The 18,588-nt window shown below is 45.7% G+C and overlaps 1 protein-coding gene across 12 annotated transcripts in view; it reads left to right on the plus strand.

Annotated features, from left to right (window-relative positions):
* Window positions 1-16,766, plus strand: part of GRAMD2A (GRAM domain containing 2A) — a gene marked incomplete at its 3' end in the record, with an annotated part of 31,057 nt that extends 14,291 nt beyond the window's left edge. For 3 of the 12 annotated variants that reach the window (XM_081337261.1, XM_081337254.1, XM_081337255.1), the window contains exons 2-12: window positions 2,337-2,432; window positions 3,264-3,324; window positions 3,954-4,026; window positions 4,303-4,406; window positions 5,572-5,670; window positions 8,760-8,831; window positions 9,918-9,980; window positions 10,912-11,068; window positions 11,345-11,483; window positions 11,558-11,698; window positions 13,438-14,258. In XM_081337261.1, coding sequence (XP_081193387.1) covers window positions 2,347-2,432; window positions 3,264-3,324; window positions 3,954-4,026; window positions 4,303-4,406; window positions 5,572-5,670; window positions 8,760-8,831; window positions 9,918-9,980; window positions 10,912-11,068; window positions 11,345-11,483; window positions 11,558-11,698; window positions 13,438-13,462 — 1,020 coding nt within the window. In that variant the 5' untranslated portion in view covers window positions 2,337-2,346. Of the gene's footprint in view, window positions 1-2,336; window positions 2,433-3,263; window positions 3,325-3,953; window positions 4,027-4,302; window positions 4,407-5,571; window positions 5,671-8,759; window positions 8,832-9,917; window positions 9,981-10,911; window positions 11,069-11,344; window positions 11,484-11,557; window positions 11,706-12,278; window positions 14,259-14,669 lie in introns of those variants that run through there. The other 9 variants (XR_014027667.1, XR_014027668.1, XR_014027669.1 and 6 more) reach the window with 9 other exon arrangements.
* Between the last annotated feature and the right edge of the window lie 1,822 nt (window positions 16,767-18,588).

Consider the following 18,588-nt stretch of genomic DNA (forward strand, 5'->3'; position numbering starts at 1 on the left):
CTTTGCATGCATCCAGAATGAATTAAAATTTAAAAAAAATGGATGAGTTTTGATGAATTGATTGCTTTATTTAGCTGCACAAAATAATAAATCATTATCATGTCATCAATACTTTGATGTGAATTACAAGCAGGGTTTTTCTTAATGTCATATTTAACTTTGGATGAAAAAAATTTTGCTTGTAATTTTTTGCTTGTAATAATAACACGTTAAATTGTAATTGATGTTGATAGAATTTCTTTTTTCTCTCAATTTGCAATGTTTTAAGCCACGGGTTTTTCAATGTGTGGGTTTCGACTCCCAGTCTCCATACATGTTAAAGTTGCTGAGTGTGAAAAACAGTTTTAAACTATCTAATAACATACTGTTAATAAGATCTGTATCATATAAAGATCATTATTCTGAATCAATACAACATATCAAGATTTATAACTATACAATAAAAAGGTGAGAAATTAAGTTCCTTTTATGTATAGATCTCTATAAAGGGTTATCTCTTATTATTCAGGAGATATTGATAGCTTAGAACACAGTCCTTCAAATTGTGCAGGGCTTGTTAAAATCTGGCTGAGTTTACCCCTTAATCCTAAACTAGAACGTTTAGAGATGGTCAGCTTCACACAATGTTAGATGCACTTTTAGTTTGTTGACACTTGCAGATGGTAAGTTCATACTTCCTTCTAAGCCAAAAGCAGACAGATAAACCTTGTATTTATGACTGGTTTGTGTGTGTGATGTGTGTGTGTGTGTGTGTGTGAGTGTGTGTGTGTGTGTGTGTGAAATGTTAAGCATTCAGAATACACTTGCTTAGTCCCAGATATATATATATAAAGCTAGGCTGAAACAGGAAATAAGATTTGTCCCGTGTCTGGGACTAAGCAAGTGTATTCTGAATGCTTAACAAACATTTCACACACACACACACACACACACACACACACACACACACACAGAGCTTTATATATATATATAAAATCACACATACACAATTGATGTGTCAGTGCATGATTTATATATAAATAGTAATCTAAACAGTAATCAGATTATTTCAATACTTATGCAGTGGTCTGTGACCTGAAATTTCCACGGGATAAAGAAGCTACACCCGTTGGATTTGGCACAATAAGGCAAGGTGATGCAGGAACATACTTCTGATGGGACGTGAACAAAGGCCCCTGTTCTGGGACACATCGCGCATGCGTATTTTGCAGCAAGAGCCTCTCCACTTTAACAATGCCATGTTCTCTCTATGGAGAACACCAGCAGCAAACATAGCAACCAAAGCCACAGGATGCAGCTCTGCTTCAGATAACCGTATCCCGTTGCTTCGGATGCTATTTTGGGGGAAAAGAGAGAGAGGAGTAAATAAAAGAGGGCTGTTTATATACACTGATTATTGTGGTACTTAGTAAATAGTATCAATTACATATTTTTTAATAACTATGACCTTTCAAGCTAGATTGATTTCTGTCTCCTTGAATTAGGGAACAATTTCTTTGCAGGGAGCTCTGGAAGCATATTCTGGGCTTTGCTAGATAATGGGGGTCAGAATCCACAGGACCCAATTTAATTTTTGGCTGCTGGAAGCAGGTAGACGTGCAACTCTTGAAGGCCGCTGTCTTCCCTTTCCATCACTTTTCTATCTTGTTAGCCAGTTAGGAAATAGTAGCTATCTCTGTTGCTCAGCTGACTCAAGAATCACACCTAGTTTCCTTGTTATCTTATCTCTTAACTGTTTGCTCAATTCAGTCTAGTGCAAGACTGCCAACTTACCCCTTGCTTGCATCCGGCTGAAGAACTGATTATTCGGCCGTTGTTTTTGTGATGTGCTCCATCTGTGTTGTGGACTTAGAGCAATCCGTCTCCTGCAGTGCGATGGCTGGATCGGAGGTGGACTTGGAGAAATACAGCTTTTGAGGAGGGGGAGGGAAATGCCATTATGGGACTCTCTGTAGTAGAGGGGGAGTATATGTGTGTGTGTGCGTATACAGATAGTGGTCGACTTACAACCACAGTCGAGTCCAAAATTTCTGTTGCTAAGTGAGACAGTTGGAGAGTGAATTTTGCCCCGTTTTATGACTTTCCTTGCCGCCGTTGTTAAAGTGAATTGCTGCAGTTGTTAATACAGTAACACGGTGGTTAAGCGAATCTGGATTCCCCATTGACTTCGCTTGTCAGAAGGTGGCAAAAGGGGATCGCGGGAGCACTGCAGCCGCCATAAAGACAAGAACTCTTGTTATTCTGTCAATTCTGTTTTTGCTTCAGGAAGACTGTGCTCAAACCCACTTTCCTTCTGAACTGTGTTCTCTCTCTCCCCCTTCTCCATTTGTCTGCAGCTCCAAACCAATGCATGAGAAATCGGGGCCCATGTACAGCCTGGACAAGCCAGAATCCTGGCCCAAAGAAAAGAACTTGGGTTCTCCGAATGGCAGGTGAGCTTGACCTCAGTCACGCTTGGCAGGAACTCCAGGCGCCTGGAACTGCGCCAGCCTTTATCTCAGGAACGTCCACCAGCTGCTTTTTCTAGCGGGCGGCAGGCCTAGCCAGCCTCTCTGCCGCGTGTTTGGGAGGAAGAATGAGGGCTAATTACAGCGGGCAGGCCGTCAGGAATCAACGCATCGTAAAATTTGGAGCGAGATTAAAAAAAAAAATCCAAATAAAATAAATTATCCGGTTATCCTGTTTTCCAGAGTGGCTAACCCGATGTTAGGGTTAGGGGAGGGCGTGCAATCAAGGCAGCGGAGCTCTAAAATAGATCCGTGGCGGTCCAAGGAGGGGCTTGGAGAGACCCTCAGAAGGGGGGGGAAGGCCGTGGGGGGCCGCTTGCAAGCGTGCAGAATGCCCACATGCCTGCATCGGTGCAAAAAGTGCCCCTCTTGGGGAAGGGGGAGCTGGGGAAAAGTTTCGTGTCGGGGCACCCGTGTTGCACCCCCCCAGCCGATGATGCATGCATCCACACCCCCGGGGGGACTCTTTCCGACCCTCTGATCATGAGCATCACCACAATCGGGACCAGAACGTCTGTCGCTAAGCAAGGCGCTGTGAATTGTGCCTGATTTTACCACCGTTTTTGCCCCGGTTCTTATGCAAATCACTGCCGTTCTTAAGTGAATCACAAGGTCATTAAGCAAATGCGGATTTTCCTCTCTCTCTCCCCCTCCCCCTCCATTGCCTTTGCTTGTCGGAAGTGTGAGGTCACAAGTACACATACATAGAGAAAGAAAGAGGGATAACAATTGTATTTCTCTCCATCTCCATTGCAGCCTGAATCTGAATAACGCTGTAAAGAATGAAGAACTCAAGAAATGTCACCAAGAAGTCACGGTAAGCCAGGGAGAGAGAGAGAGAGAGGATGGTCATAATTTTGATATGCCTCCTGGCCACTTTTCTCAATAGCTGTGTTGGAATAGATGAGAAGCAAGTCTGACTGAGAATTTTAATTGTAATTTTATTTTAATTGGGTTTTAATTGGAGTTTAATAGGGGTTTTATTTTATTCAAGGACTAAATTTAATTATTTTAATTGTTCTTAACTTTTGAAATTTGTATTGTTATTTTAAATTCCTTGTGAACCGCCCTGAGTCCTACGGGAGAAGGGCGGTATATAAGTCCAATAAACATAAACAAACATAAACAAGTCAATCTGCATGGATTCAACTTCTGCAGGCTGGGTATTCTGGGTGTTGAAGCTTAGAGCAGTTCAAGCAACAGCGGTTTAACCGCTTCGTGTGTTGTTTGAACTCAGCCAGTTCTGGTTTGGTGATTCAGCAGTGGTTAAAATGAACAATAAGGCCAATAGTGTCTGGCCTCTTTTTTCTTTCTGATCTGGTCTGTTCTGCTTGCTTTTTTTTTTTTTTTTTGAAAAATAAAATGAAACGGCTGTTAAGCTACTCCAGATCTGCCTTTGGCCAGCCTTTTGCATCTTCTTGACGCTTGGATCTGTTTTCTCTCTAGGCTCCCAATAAATATAATTCTCAGTATCACAAGTTATTTAAGGACATCCCCACTGAAGAAAGCGTGGTTAAAGGTAAGGAAGGAAGGACCATTAAAAAAACAACAGCTCAGTGGGGCTGCCTCTATTCCAATCTTTCCCAGCTTTGTTCCTTCCAAATGGTGCTGGATAGCTTCAATGGGGAAACTATCTGGGATTAAAATTCCATCCGCTCGTCTGCCTTTCTTTTTTATTTACAAGGGCTGTCATCAGTCTCCTGCTGCCTTCTCTCACCTCTGTGTATCCCTTCCTTTTAACCTCTTGAGGTTAAAAGCATTCCTCGCTGCAGCCTCTGTCTTGTTTTATTTTCAGTCTGTTCCTGCGCCCTCCAGCGAGACATCCTCATCCAAGGCCGCCTCTACATTTCTCCAAACTGGCTCTGCTTCTATGCAAACCTTTTTGGGAAGGATATCAAGGTAAACCTGCAGAGAGAGAGTGGGAGGCATTCTGGGCAGGCCACAGAGGTGGGACACTTTGGGCTTCCGTCTCTGGGCTGCTGGCTTTCACTCTGCGTACTCCTTGGAGCTGGAGAAGCCTCCCGCGTATTCCTTGGAAAGCAAAGATGAGTAACAACTAAGCACAGGCAGTCCTTGACTTATGACCACAAGAGAGCCCAAAGTTCCTGTTGCTAAATGAGACGTTTGTTAAGTGAGTTTTGCCCCATTTTGCCAGCTTTCTTGCCGCCACTGTTAGGCGGATCGCCGCAGTTGTTAACTTAGTAACATGGTTGTTAAATCTGCCTTCCCCCATTGACTTTGCTTGTCAGAAGGTGGCCAAAGGGGATGGCCTGACTTTGGGGCACAGCAACGGTCGGTCATAAATGTGAAGCGGTTTGCCAAGCCTCTGAATTTGGATCACACGATTACGTGGAGCAGTGGTGGAGCAGTGGGCTAATGCCTCCTTAAGTAACACCAGCTGCCTGCAATTAGTGCAGGTTCGAGTCCCACCAGGCTCAAGGTTGACTCAGCCTTCCATCCTTCCGAGGTAGGTAAAATGAGGACCCAGATTGTTGGGGGCAATTAAGCTGACTTTGTAATAATGCCGCTTGGGGGTGTGTGTGTGTGTGAAAGCCCTAATAAGCAGGCATATACATAGAATGAAGGCTACTGCTAAGCTTGTAAGCCGCCCTGAGTCTTCGGAGAAGGGCGGGATATAAATGGAATTAAAATAAAAATAAATGTCGCAAACGTAACCATGAAAAACGGTCATAACTTGCTTTTTTCCAGTGCCGTTGTAACTTTAAACGGGCACTGAATAAACTCTTTGTATGCCAGAGGTGTCCCTGGAAGACAAAATCAGATTTGCTAGTTGCCCAGGTCTGAGTATATAGGATGATCCTCCATATGTTGTACATTTCCTAAATCAGGGATCTTCAAACTTGGCCCTTTTATGACTTGTGGACTTCAACTCCCAGAATTCCTCAGCCAGTCGTGCCTGGCTGAGGAATTCTGGGAGTTGGAAGTCCACAAGTCATAAAAGGGCCAGGTTTGAAGACCCCTGTCCTAAATCAATCCCTAAATCTGTTTATATGCTAAAATAAATTTCACAAATTGACATTCTACAACTTCTTTTTCATTTCAGGTTGTGATTCCTGTGGTCTCCGTCCAACTAATAAAAAAGCACAAAACAGCCCGGTTGTTGCCAAATGGACTCGCGATCACCACCAACGCCAGCAGAAAAGTAAGCATTGCTGGCTATTGTTCCTCCTATGGCCAAATCCAGGGCACTGCTTTTTCTGCCAAGCTGAGATTAAAGTTTCTACTCTTTCTAAATAATAATAATAATGATGATGATGATGATGTTGGAAGGTACCTTAGAGGTCATCTAGTCCAATCCCCTGCTCAGGCAGGAAACCCTGAAATACCATTTCAGAAAAATGGCTGTCCAGTCTCTTCTTAAAAACTTCCACCGTTGGAGCATTCACAGCTTCTGCAGGCAGGTTGTTCCACTGGTTAATTGTTCTGTCAGGAAGTTTCTCCTTAGTTCTAGGTTGCTTCACTCCTTGATCAGTTTGCATCCGTTGCTTCTTGTCCTGCTTTCAGGTGCTTTGGAGAATAGCGTGACTCCCTCTTCTTTGGGGCAGCCCCTGAGATACTGGAAGGCTGCTATCCTGTCACCCCCCTCGTCCTTCTCTTCATTAAACTAGACATCCCCAATTCCAGCAACCGTTCCTTATATGTTTTAGCCTCCAGACCTCTGATCATCTTTGTTGCTCTTCTCTGTACTCTTTCCATCTTTTTTACATCGTGGTGACCGAAACTGGATGCAGTGTTCCAAGTGTGGCCTTTCTGCCCCTGATAAATGATGAGTGGCTGGGGGATTATGGGAGTTGCAGTTGCAGATCTCCACTAGGCTCTTCCAACTATTTTTCTGCTAACAGACATTACCCGGAACATGAGTTAATTCTTGTATCATTGCATACATGTATCTGAATATGCTTTTCTTTTCTGACACCTCTTTGGCTGTGTTCTGACAGGGTGCTAAGTCAATGAACGTGGTTTTGTTTATGTTGTATGAACCCACCAGATCCACCACGCCTAAATAAAGCAAAACCCGGCATGTTTGAAGCTCAGGTGTTCCGCTCCTTTTCACGTCTTGCTTGGGATTTGTTGACTACCTTGGCAGTGAATTGCCCCCAGGCAGGGTGGTTAGGGAAGAAATATCACCACTTGGGAGAAATCAACTGTTGTGATTCAGGGTCAGCCTGTGGGTTCGGCATTTGGGTCGGACGATTCAGAGGAGGAGGAGGAGGGGGGTGTTGGAGAGGTTGCTGAGGGGGTTGGAGAGCTTGCTGATGAGAGCCCTCAGCCAGGCCCCTCCCACCTGGTTACGACGCAGACCCAGCTGTGTGAGCCTGACAGCGTGGATGAAGATGACCCACAGCTGGCCCTGTTCAAGGATGCCCGACGCAGGAGGCAGTCAATCAGGAGTAAACAGAGGAAGGCAATGGGGCACCTTGGAAGGAGGCAGAGAGAAGCCATGCCCTGAACTGTATAAAAGGGGAATGCGTGGGAGGGCTGGTTTGCTGAAGGCAACCGCTTGAATAGCTCCTGTTTCATGGTTCGTGTTTGCTCTCTTTGCTCTCTTTGCTCTGTTTATGTTTTTATGTTAATAAATTTGGCAGGCTTAGTTCCAGCCTCTTGCCTTCTTGTAAAAGGGGCTGTCCCTGCCTTATCTGCAGGGCCGGTAGCAGGCTGGTACAGAACATCAACAGAGAATAATATCAATCAGGACGTCAGTAACTTTTTTCCCCCTAAGACGTTCGAGACATTGATAACTTTTCCCATGGACAGATTGCAGACTGTGGCACAATATCATCCTCCATTAGGACGCCTTTCTTCTGGCTTTCAGCACTGGGAAGAAGTTAGGCAGAGTCTTAACCGTTCAGAGCAGCCGCGCTCAGGTTCTGCAGCCACTTGTGGGGAGGATGGGAAAATGCTGGCGGTGATTGAAGGGCCAGAGCGGGGAAGGGAAGACGGGGCAGTAGCTTCCGACGCGCCAGCCGTGTAAATTTGGAACAGATGAGTTTCCATTTATGAGCTTCCCGAAAATGAAACCCGCAAAACTTTCCAGATGCATCAGTTTCTTCCGATCCAAACTCTCAATAGGGGTTACTGAGCTTAAAGCTTCCCTTGTGACTCAAACCCTGACTTGCATTATTAAGCCCTGGGAAGGTCAGTTTGGGCTCCACTCAGCCGTTCCATCTCCTCTTGAGGTTGATCAGCTTCCTTGAGGCAGCCTTTCCCGGCAGTTTGGGCTACAAGTCCCGTTGGACACCCCCCTCCCCCCCAGCTGGGTCCAGAGACAGTTGTTCCCCAGCACATCTGGAACTTATCCGAAGGGGCCGCAAGCCGGGCGCAAGGGGAGCAGGAATTTCCCATACAGTCCTCGACGTACGACCACAGTGGAGCGCATAATTTCGGTCGATAAGCAAGACAGTTGCTAAATGAATTTTGCCCTGTTTTACGACCTTTCTTGCCACATTTGTTAAGTAAATCACTGCAGTAACACGGTTGATGTGAATTCGGCTTGCCCAATTGACTTTGCTCGTCAGAGACGGTGGCAAAATACTTGACAGAAAGTATTTATGAGGGTTGCTGTGTCCCGCATGTGTGTGTGTGTGTTATGATGAGGAACAATTGAGTGAGGAGTGAGGAACAATTACTCAGCCCCCCTCAGCCATAGGTCAGAAGAGGGGGGGTTGTTGGCAAGGCTACCTTATGCACAAAAAAGGAAAGACTGAAACACTCACTGTGGAGCAGGAGTCCTCAACCTTGACAACTTTAAGAAGTTGTGGGTGCTTGCCTCCAGAAGTTGTGGGTGCTGCATCCCTGGGGGGTTTTAAGAAGAGACTGGACAATCAATCTCCTCTTAAAAACCTGCAGGCATGCAGCACCCACAACTTCTTTGTCCGAAATAGTCTATAGGATTTCCTGCCTGAGCAGGGGGGGTTGGACTAGAGGACCTCCCAGGTCCCTTCCAACTCTGTTATTCTGTTAATACATGCCAGTTGCCAAGTGCCTGAATTTTGACCCTGGAGACGCTGCAACGGTCATAAGTATTAAAAAACGGTCATAAGTCACTTTTTTTCTCTGCTGTTGTAACTTCGAACTGTCACTAAATGAATTTTTGTTGTCAAGAACTACCTCCGGGTGTGAAACCATAAAGATCTCAGCTTGGTAGAGGCACGGTGTGTCTTTCTTGGTTCGGGGCCTGACACGGCCTGGACTTTCCCTACTTATGCATCCCGTGTTCTTTTTCTCTTTCAGTACGTCTTTGTGTCCCTCATTTCCCGAGACAGCGTCTACGATGTTTTGCGGAGAGTCTGCACCCACTTACAGGTGTTCCCCTTCTCCTAAGGTCTATGATGGGCATTCGGGGGGAGCCCTCTGCCCCCCCCCTCAGCCATAGGTCAGAAGAGGGGGGGCAGTTTTTGGCAAGGCTACCTTATGCACAAAAATGGAAAGACTCTGAAACACACACTGTGGAGCAGGGGTCCTCAACCTTGGCAACTTTTAAGACTTGTGGACTTCAACTCCCAGAATTCCTCAGCCAGCAAAGCTGAGAATTCTGGGAGTTGAAGTCCACAAGTCCTAAAGTTGCCACGGTTGAGGACCCCTGCTGTGGAGGAACGGTTGGTGAAGATGACTGAAATAGCAGAGACGGCAAAATGTAACTTGCTTGCTTGGAGAGAGATTAACAGCTACATTTATTACTCACTGGAAACCCCTTTTGCTGGGGGGAAAAATGAATTTATGGATTTGATGCTTCTATAAAGGGTAAATTATAGAAAGAAGGAAATTATGAAGTAACCTTAGGAAGGATAACGCATAAATGTCCTGATAACTGCTGCTGCTTTCTTCTTTGTTTTTCTTCTTTGTCTGTGTCTTTAGCTTTCTTTTCCGCTTTCTCATTAGCTTCCCCTATTCTTCTTAGTTGAGATAAGGCTTATCCCAGCCAAGGGTGCAGACCCAGCCGCTAACTGGAAGCAGGTCTGCATTTTCCAGGGGAATGACTGAGAATTAAGCCAGAACCTTGGATATATGAAATAAACCTTCTACCATAGTTCTGTCTTTGCTTCCAGGACGACCAACAAAAGGAAATTGGTTTAAAGGTCTGACGAGGCTTAAGCTGTTGAATTTAGTTTAGCAGAACTGAGTCAGATTGGAGGCTTAAGGCCAGGGGTAGGCAATCTCGGCTCTTTTATGACTCGCGGACTTCAACTCCCAGGATTCCTCAGCCAGCCACGCTGAGGGGAAAAGGAGAGGTTTCCAAGCTGAGCCCAGCTGGCTCAGGAATTCTGGGAGTTGAAGTCCACAAGTCATAAAAGAGCCAATGTTGCCTACCCCTGCTCTAGGCTTCCAGCTTGTGAAACCTATTTGGATCCCTTTTGGCGAGTAACCCCAATCTGTTTATTTTCTGTACAGGTCTCCAGCAAAAAAAGTCTGAGTTTGAAAGAGTTCACCGAAGAGCCAGATGCGGTATCCTTGGTAAGACCGATTTCTGAAAGATTAAATTACACGTTACTTCAGAACAGTGTTTTTGGTCACCCAAAGGCTTAGAGCAAAACTCTGTGAGAAAACCTCTGTTCAGTCAGTCACCCAGTCAGTTGTCACCCTTCTCATCAGTGGTTAGAATGCAGTATTGCAGGCAGACTTGGCCCACAGCCAGCAGTTCGATCCTGACCAGCTCAAGGTTGACTCGGCCTTCCAACCTTCTGAGGTCGGCAAAACGAGGACCCAGATAGTTGGAGGCAACACGCTGACTCTGTAAACCGCTTAGAGGGGGCTGCAACGCGCTATATGGAGCAGTATGTCAGCCTAAAGTCTTATTGCTAAGAAGCTTCTTCAGTTCTAGAACTGAAGAAGCTTCTCAGATGAGAAGTGAAACCTTTTCAAAGAGAAAAACTTAGAAAGTCCAGTTGCCTTTTGAAAAGCATCTTTGAGACGAGAGTCAGAAATACTTGGCTGATCTCCTCCCGGGTCACTAACTTCGATGTCTCACTAAAAAGAAGAAGAGCCTTGGTGGAGCAGTGGGCTAATGCCTCCTTAAGTAACACCAGCTGCCTGCCATTAGTGCAGGTTCGAGTCCCACCAGGCTCAAGGTTGACTCAGCCTTCCATCCTTCCGAGGTAGGTAAAATGAGGACCCAGATTGTTGGGGGCAATTAAGCTGACTTTGTAATAATGCCGCTTGGGGTGTGTGTGAAAGCCCTAATAAGCAGGCATAGACATAGAATGAAGGCTATTGCTCAGCACATTGATTTGTGCTTTAGATTGTAAGCCGCCCTGAGTCTTTGGAGAAGGGCGGGATATAAATGGGAATAAAAATATAATAATAAATAATAATAAAAAAACCCCACCCCCTAAACATCCAGGCAGTTGTTGCTTGCTTTCCTCCACCGTGAACGTGCTTTTCACAGGAGGTCATTGTCCCAGAGCTGAAGTGGAGAAGGAGATCCCCAGCGTCGCTCTCCCTCACCCTCCCGGATGCCGGCTTCCAGTGTCTCCACCGAACTTCCATCAGCAACCTGAGTGCTAAGGAGAACTCCTGCAACTCGGAGGAGCCCCTGGTATCAGGTGGGGGCAATTAGGAAGGACCTTCTGGGACGGAGGGACAGCATCTTCCTGGGCTGGTCCAGAGGATGCCGTGCTCCAAGGACATCAGTTCCTATGGAAGGAGGGCTTGAATCGCAACCAGAACCGTCGCTCGCAGGTTTGGTTTGGTTGCGGATGAAATTGCAGCTTCAGCTCTTTCAACAAACCCTTGGAGGAACATTATCCTCTCTGGATTCTCCACCCTCCAGGTTGGTGTTCTGTGTGATCTGAGTTTCTCCCTATTTGCTTCTGTTCCAGAAAGTACAGTAAACTCTGAGGAGGAAGAGGAGGAGGAAGAGGAGGAGGAAGAGGAGGAGGAGGAGTTAGTAGTGGACCAAAGATACAAAGCAGAATTGAGACCAGCTGATTATCAGCTGCTGAAAGTCTTCATAGTGTTGTAAGTCCAAAGGATGAGCTTTTCCATTTTTTTCCCCTGTGGCTTTCTGATTCCCGCTTGGCTCACATCTAAAGGGGGGGCCTCTCTGTGGGGGTCTTGATCCACAGAATCTGCCTTTTGGTGTTCTCCTCATCGTACCTGGCCTTCCGAATTTTCCGGCTGGAGCAGCAACTCGCCTCCTTGAATCCGGATTACCTTTCCCGAGTATCTCAAAGGTAAGAGGTGTTCTGAGGTTTCTCCAAAAAAGGAAAAACAAATATGTATATTCAAATTTATGTCCAAAAGGTGGAATACAAAACAGGAAATATGGTACACGGTAAAATGCATCGTGCTTTTCATGTTTCGTGAGACTAAAAATACGATAGTAGGGTGATAAGAGTACGAATTTTGGGAAAACAGTGAAAATAAACCAAGTTAAGTGACTTGCAGAGAGGAGAGAAAGAAAAGAGAGGGGTGGGGGGAGAGAGAGAGAGAGAGAAACTATAGATATTTTCTCAGCCCTCCTTCTGGCTCTGTGCAGTGTACATTCCTCAGTGGAAGGCAGGCTGGTTGCAATTGTTTTTTCTGCAGTTCTAAGTATCCATTGAAGTCTGTACCTGACCTGTTTGGTTTCTGTGCCAATCCAGACAATTATTGAGGTACAAATGACAGTCTCAATTATCACCCATCAGGATGCTTGCACACATGAATTCTACCCCAAAGGTTGCACGTAGATGACTTTTCAGTGAAGAAATTCTCATAGTTTTCTCTGTAAGCAGCCTGGAGTGGCAAACCTGGACTTCTTTCTTTTGACAGATGATTGTAGCATAAGGAAGATGGGAGAAGATCAAACGTCACTTTAACTTGGGTCCAAGTAGGTAACGTGGCTGCTAGGAAGACGGGGCAAGTGGTTCTCGTTCTATTCTTGTTGAACCGAAGCAGTGAGGAACACCTTAGGTGCTTCCTCACCTCCAAGAAGCCTGTCGGAGACTTTAACAAACACGTTTCATCAACTCTGCTAGAACATCTTCCCGGCTGTTAGGGATGCTTCTGGCCATCGCCAAAAGGGTTCTGGCTAGGTTGGCCCACGAGTGGCAGTTCCAGGCCACAATTTCAGAGGTTATCCTCCTCGGCTGTGACAAAGCTACGGGACTTACTCTCAACAGTGCCAGCAACATTGGAGATTGCACTAAAGGACTTCTCCAAGGTCCTTCCTCGCACTTTGCAACAGCAGCATTTAGAAAGCTGCTCTTGCCAATGAACCTCACGGCTCTTGGGACACACACCATCTCCAAGGGGCTCTTGGAAATGCCAGAGACATGGCTGGATTCTCCTCTGGAGAGGCTTCCTCCTGGCTGCGGATGGTGCCAGCATTCACGGCCTCTTTTCCTGTGGAAGGCGGGTGGCCGGATAGCTATTGCTCCTGCAATGAAAACACAGCCAGTCAATGAAGATGACTAGTTAATCACCCTTTACTAAGGATGAGTTTGGAGCTATCCCGTCTCTGCCCTTTCACATCCCAGTATTCTGAGTTCTCCTTGGGACCAACCTTCTTGCGCTAACGAGAGTCTTCTGACCCCGAGCAATGCCGCTGCGGCGATTTGCTCCCCTCTGACATTTCCAGAGCCAAAGTGACTTTGAGTGGATGGGAGAGGAGCCACTCGGCTGCTGGGCCAGCCCTGCGTTCTTACGGACTGGAGCCACCCGGACATGCAGGCAGCGACATGGGAAAAGAAAAAAGTAAAAGAAGTTTCTCGGTGACGCAGTTGGAGCCCAAAATGCACTTCCTGTTGGTCTGCCTCCTTCAATAGAAACTGTAGCTTGGCTTTGACGGGCTGAAAAAGCACGGGAGAGGAGCAGGGGGGAGAAGAGACCGCCCCACCAAGCACACCAGACGGTGCAATCAACTTTGCAGGATGATGACGATTATTTTGAGATTGGCTGTACTAATTCTATCCCCTTCCCCTTCTTATAGTTCACTAGGGAGGTGTCTTTTCTGAGCCACTTCCCGATGTTATCTGGATGAATGCCTATCTCCATCAGGGTCACCTTCCTTCTCTCTACAGCCTCCGGTCAGCTGCAACCCAGCAACAGGGTGAGAAAACTTAGTTGTTTGGCCCTGGAAGACCTCTTGGGGGCCAAGTGGGGAATTGGGCCAGGGTAGAAATTCCACCAGGAGAAGGATCTGCTGGAAAGAAGCTGTGGGGTTGGAGCAGGAGACCAACGTCCCCTCTGAAGGGAGGGCTGGGTCTTCAACTGAGCACCTCCTAAGAAAGAAGGGAGAAGGGAGGGGAGAATTGGTGAGGAATGGACTCAGCACCCATGAGCGGATGGTCTCCTGACATACAGCAAACCCCTCTGTGGTCCTCCCAGTTTGTCCCACAATGCGGCAGGAGGACCTGTGGGGTTTATTGATGGGAGGCAAATGACACTCCTGTTGGCAAGCTAGTTGGGTCCAAACAAAACATCGAAAAAGTGGGGCATTGATGGAAAGGCTCTGCGTGTCTCCCAGGGGGCTCCCGAGGGGCTGGAAGCCATGTCGTCAGCGTCACTGGAGAGAAGCAGCCATCACGGCTTCTGCTCTTCTTCCCAGGGACCAACCGGGCTGCTGGACAGCTGTCGGTGTCTTCTTTAGCAATAAGGTCTCAGGCGTTTATGCAACTTGTTCTCAACGAGAACCTTCCACCTTGTGGCTGGGAATTGGGTAACACTGATTTATCAGTCTGTTATTTTGGGGGGAAGCGCTGCTAGGACAAGGACCCTTTTTCATTGACCAGTGAGCAGGTTTGCAAGACCCCCCCCCAAAAAAAAGAAAGAAAGATCTATGGCCAACAAAGACCAATCATGTAAGGCTGGCAAGCAGAGTAGTTAGGAAATGCTCACAAACGTAGGTTATGCCAAGAAGAGCTTTGCTAAGCCTGCTGTCTTTTGAAGGGGTTTGTGCGTCAGGGTGGGGAAAGAAATTTAGGTTGCCCCTTCGCTGCAATTATTTTTCCCGTCATTTTTGCAAGATTTAGCAGCTATTAGGAGCTCAAAATCCAGTTTGCACTTGAGCTGTTTCCTTTCATTCTTTTAACATCACCTGTCTATCCTACCAAAAATAACTATAGGAGGCACTTTGAATACGGTAGAAAGGCACGTTATAAATGCACAATATGGTGGTTAATGTGAATGTCGTCCTTTTTATTACTTTTCCAAAATACCCAGGATAGCTGCTTCAGGACATTTTTTGGGCTTTGTTCTCTGTGAGACCTGGGCTAACTATGGCAGCAAGGGAAATATGAAGGACCAGCAAAATCTTGGCAAAGCTTCAGACCGTTTTGCCATCTTGGGCTGCAGAACTGTGTAAAACATATTCCTGTTTTCGGCTGAAAGGCCATCAGTTTGAAATGGCTACTGAAAGCGTAAAGCCAGAAGCAAATTTTTTAAAGATCTGACACCTTAGATACATTTGAGAACACCAATCCCAGTTGGTATGAAAATCCCAATTTCCCCCCCCCACACACACACCTGTGGTTACATTGTTGGTACTAATGAGTACTTCCCATTTTGCCTAAAAAAATTATTTAAAATGTGAGAAACCATCATATGAACTATATTTAATTTTAAATTAAAGTTAAGGTATCATCCTTTGGTGTACGATTCCTAACAGATTGGGTACACAGGAGCCTGACTAAGGTCAGATTGAATGGCTGGCTTTGTGTGTTCTGCTATGTTTTGACTTGCTTTAACTGTGGTTTTTGTAAGCAGAAAGACCTGAAGTCATATACAACATCCTGAAGAGACCAAAATAATTCAGTTAGGACCTGCAGTGTTATTGCAATGGTAGCTTGCAGGTGGGGGCAAAATTATCTCTTTTCTAAATGCCCAAACCTCGTGAGATTGCCAAACCTTGGGAGCTGTTAGCATTCTTTAAAATATTACTGTGCTTAATTCCAGAGGCCCGCGGATGCCACCTGCTTGTATGTATGCCCTGGTGCCCACAACACAGACTTTCTGACTGTGGCTTAATGTGTGATCCTTGCTTTTAATCACAGTGTGAAGATAACGATCCATCCTTGCAGTGAATGCAAAATCATGGTCTTCCATTGCTTTTAGGGAGGGCTAAGAAATAGGTGATGGCGGAAGGATACATCGTTCCCCCCTCCTCCCAAATGAGCTGGAATTGAGAAAACTCGTTAAGCTTTTTGACCTAATGCATTTGTGAATCTCTTTCTTGAGCTCTCAGCTTTGTGTCAATTACATAATCTATACTGATGCTTCCCACAATTGTCCATTTAGGTCATTGGCAGTTTCTCAGCTGCCAATGGCCAGTCCGTGCAGATTCAAAACTCTGAAAAATGAAATCTCTTTCGTAAATAACAAATTCGGGGTTTCAGTGGTGGGACCTGAGAGGGAGGAGTGTGGGCAGGCTGATGTCAGTCACCAGGAATAAATTCAGCCCTCTTCTTTAGTGCCTGCTAGAACTTCTGCCCTGATAGGCAGATTAAAACATGAAAAATATTCTTTCTTTTAAAAAACGGGAAGCTCGCTTGCTGCAGAAAACACTGTTCTCTGACACAATTTCCAAGAATAACTCGGAGCTTTGCAGAGCATCTAACGCCAGTGGGTTCTTTCATGTTCTAAAAATACCTTGGGTGGATTGCGGGGGGGGGGGGGTCTCTGCAGTGGTTATTTCCACACCCAGATTTCCTCAGCCGTTTCTCCCCTTTCCGCATGTTGTCACTGAGCCAAGAACTGCACTCCCAACATTTGTGACAGGCAGTTTTGATTCTGAACTGCACATTTGCCCAGAACATGTCCATTACATCGACTCATTATAAAATTGTGGAGCAATCCTGTGTTTCTTCTCTGGCTTTATTTGGCACATGATTGCAAATTGGAAAACCGCCATTCTGATGTGTTTCCTGTTCTGTTAAGGGAGGCTTAATTGGCTTAGCTTTTGCTAGGGGACTTGTGAGCCAGGCTTAATCGCTTTTTTCTTGCTATCCCATTGGCTAAACAACTGGAGATTTCTCTGGCTGAACAGCCCCGCAATTTCTGACAGTCTGACTAGGGGACATCTCTTGCCCCGGATGATGGGTTAAGAGCCCTCTGTGCACACTCAGCTGCATTTGGCACATGCCAATACACAGGAACCCATTGACCTCAGAACGGGGAAGGTCTTTTGATGTATTTCAGTTTAGAAAGAGACACTAAGAGTGTCTCACATGTCCGTCTGTTATGTACTAAAATAGGGGTCTTCAAATTTGGCTCTTTTTATGACTTGTGTTGGTACTTACCTTTAAAGCCCTACATGGCCTAGGCCCGGGATATTTGCAGGACCGTCTGCTGCCGGGAACGACTTCCCATCGCCCGGTGCGCTCACACAGAGAGGGTCTCCTCAGGGTGCCATCGGCTAGACAATGTCGGCTGGAGACCCCCGGGTGGGGCCTTCTCTGTGGGAGCGCCAGCCCTGTGGAACCAACTCCCCCTTGAGCTCCGGATGGCCCCGGATCTCCGGTCCTTTTGCCGGGGCCTTAAAACATTCCTTTTTCATCAGGCTGACCTGGACTGACGACAGGGATTTTAAAACGTTTTTTTAATTTTTAATTTCTTAATTTTAATTTTGGGGGGCTGTTAATTTATTTTTTTTTAACTTTTGTATCGCTGTATTTTATTGTTAGCCGCCCTGAGTCCTTCGGGAGATAGGGCGGCATATAAGTCCCAAAAATAAATAAATAAATAAAATAAACTCCCAGAATTCCTCAGCCAGCATGGCTTAGTCAGGTGAATTTTGGAAAAGTAATTCTCTTGAAATTCCCTTGCTGCCTTTTTTTTCCCATCAGACAAGATGTCTAGGGGCTGTCCCCTTATCTAGCCCTCCGTTAAGTGGCACATGGCACTTAACTGTTTTAAAATAAGGCATGACTCAATGCTTTCAAGAACGATTCAGAAGAAGTTTTTGGGACCGTGTCTGACCAGAACACGTTTCCATTACTCCTTCAAGTAGTCTTATTTTTTCCCCCTCTCCTTCGCTTCTGTCCTCACTTGTCACCCTATCACGTTTCTTAAAAGAAGGGTAGGATGGGGAAATAGTAGTCTGAAAGTTAGTTCAGAATATGTGAAAGGAATGGAGAGCTTTTTGCCTAGCGTGGGAATAAAAAGGGTGCAGTTCCCACTTGTGCACACCAGAGGGCCCCAAAGGCCTTTGCTCACCTACGGAAAGCACATCCTTGCAATTGGACATTCTGCTTATCCTAAAATGAGCTTTTTATTTTATTTTTTTTCTGCAGCCTGGAGTATTTGACAAGAGCAGCTGTCAGAGAGACCCCCATCATTTTAAAACAGGGATTTTGCCCTCCCTGTGAGCAGCTGGGATTGTGTTTAGATACTACACATTCCAGAATATGGTTGGTAGCTTCAAGTGCCTAGAAATAAGTGAAATCACAAACCAGCTGTTTTATTTTTTTGCTGTTGTTGTTTCCTTCTGATAGTCTTCCTGCAGATTGTGTGCTGCTTTCCCATACAGATATTTCCTTTGCTTTGCAGACCCAGACACTAGACTTAAATCGGTTGCTGTTGTTACAACCTTCTGCTATCTATTGGGAGAAACGGTCAGAATTTATTCAACAAAGGAGACATTATATATTTAATTCATGTTTTGGGCAGGGTGTGGAAGTGTGTAGGGAACTTGCAATGTATCTGTCTACTTCTACAAGAGCTGGCAACATCAGTACTCTTCCTGTCTTGCTTCTTCAGAGACCCAACTTTTCATTCTGTAGAGTATCGCAGGGAATACGACGGTCTGCACATTTTTGATCTTTGTACGTATAGGCACCTCAAAATCAACAGTAATCTAATGTATTTGTAGAACAAAAAAGCTGCCCTAGGACTATGTAGATTCTGGATCTCCTTTTCAATTATGAAGATTTTAGGGCCTCTTCCACTTTCCAGAATGAAGGTGAGGTCATGTGCCATCTTCAAACCTTTCTGAAGGACAAATAGGATAAAATATACATATTTGAAATGTTGCCAAGAGAGTTCCTTCTCTTTCCTTGTCTGAATTCTCAAGGTAAAAGTTTTGAGATTCTTTCTAAAGTTGCACCCTTCCCCGAGTAGGTGTTTGGCTTCCAACTGGCTTTTC

Source organism: Vipera berus, assembly GCF_964194415.1.
Source record: "Vipera berus genome assembly, chromosome: 12".
Classification (NCBI taxonomy): domain Eukaryota; kingdom Metazoa; phylum Chordata; class Lepidosauria; order Squamata; family Viperidae; genus Vipera; species Vipera berus.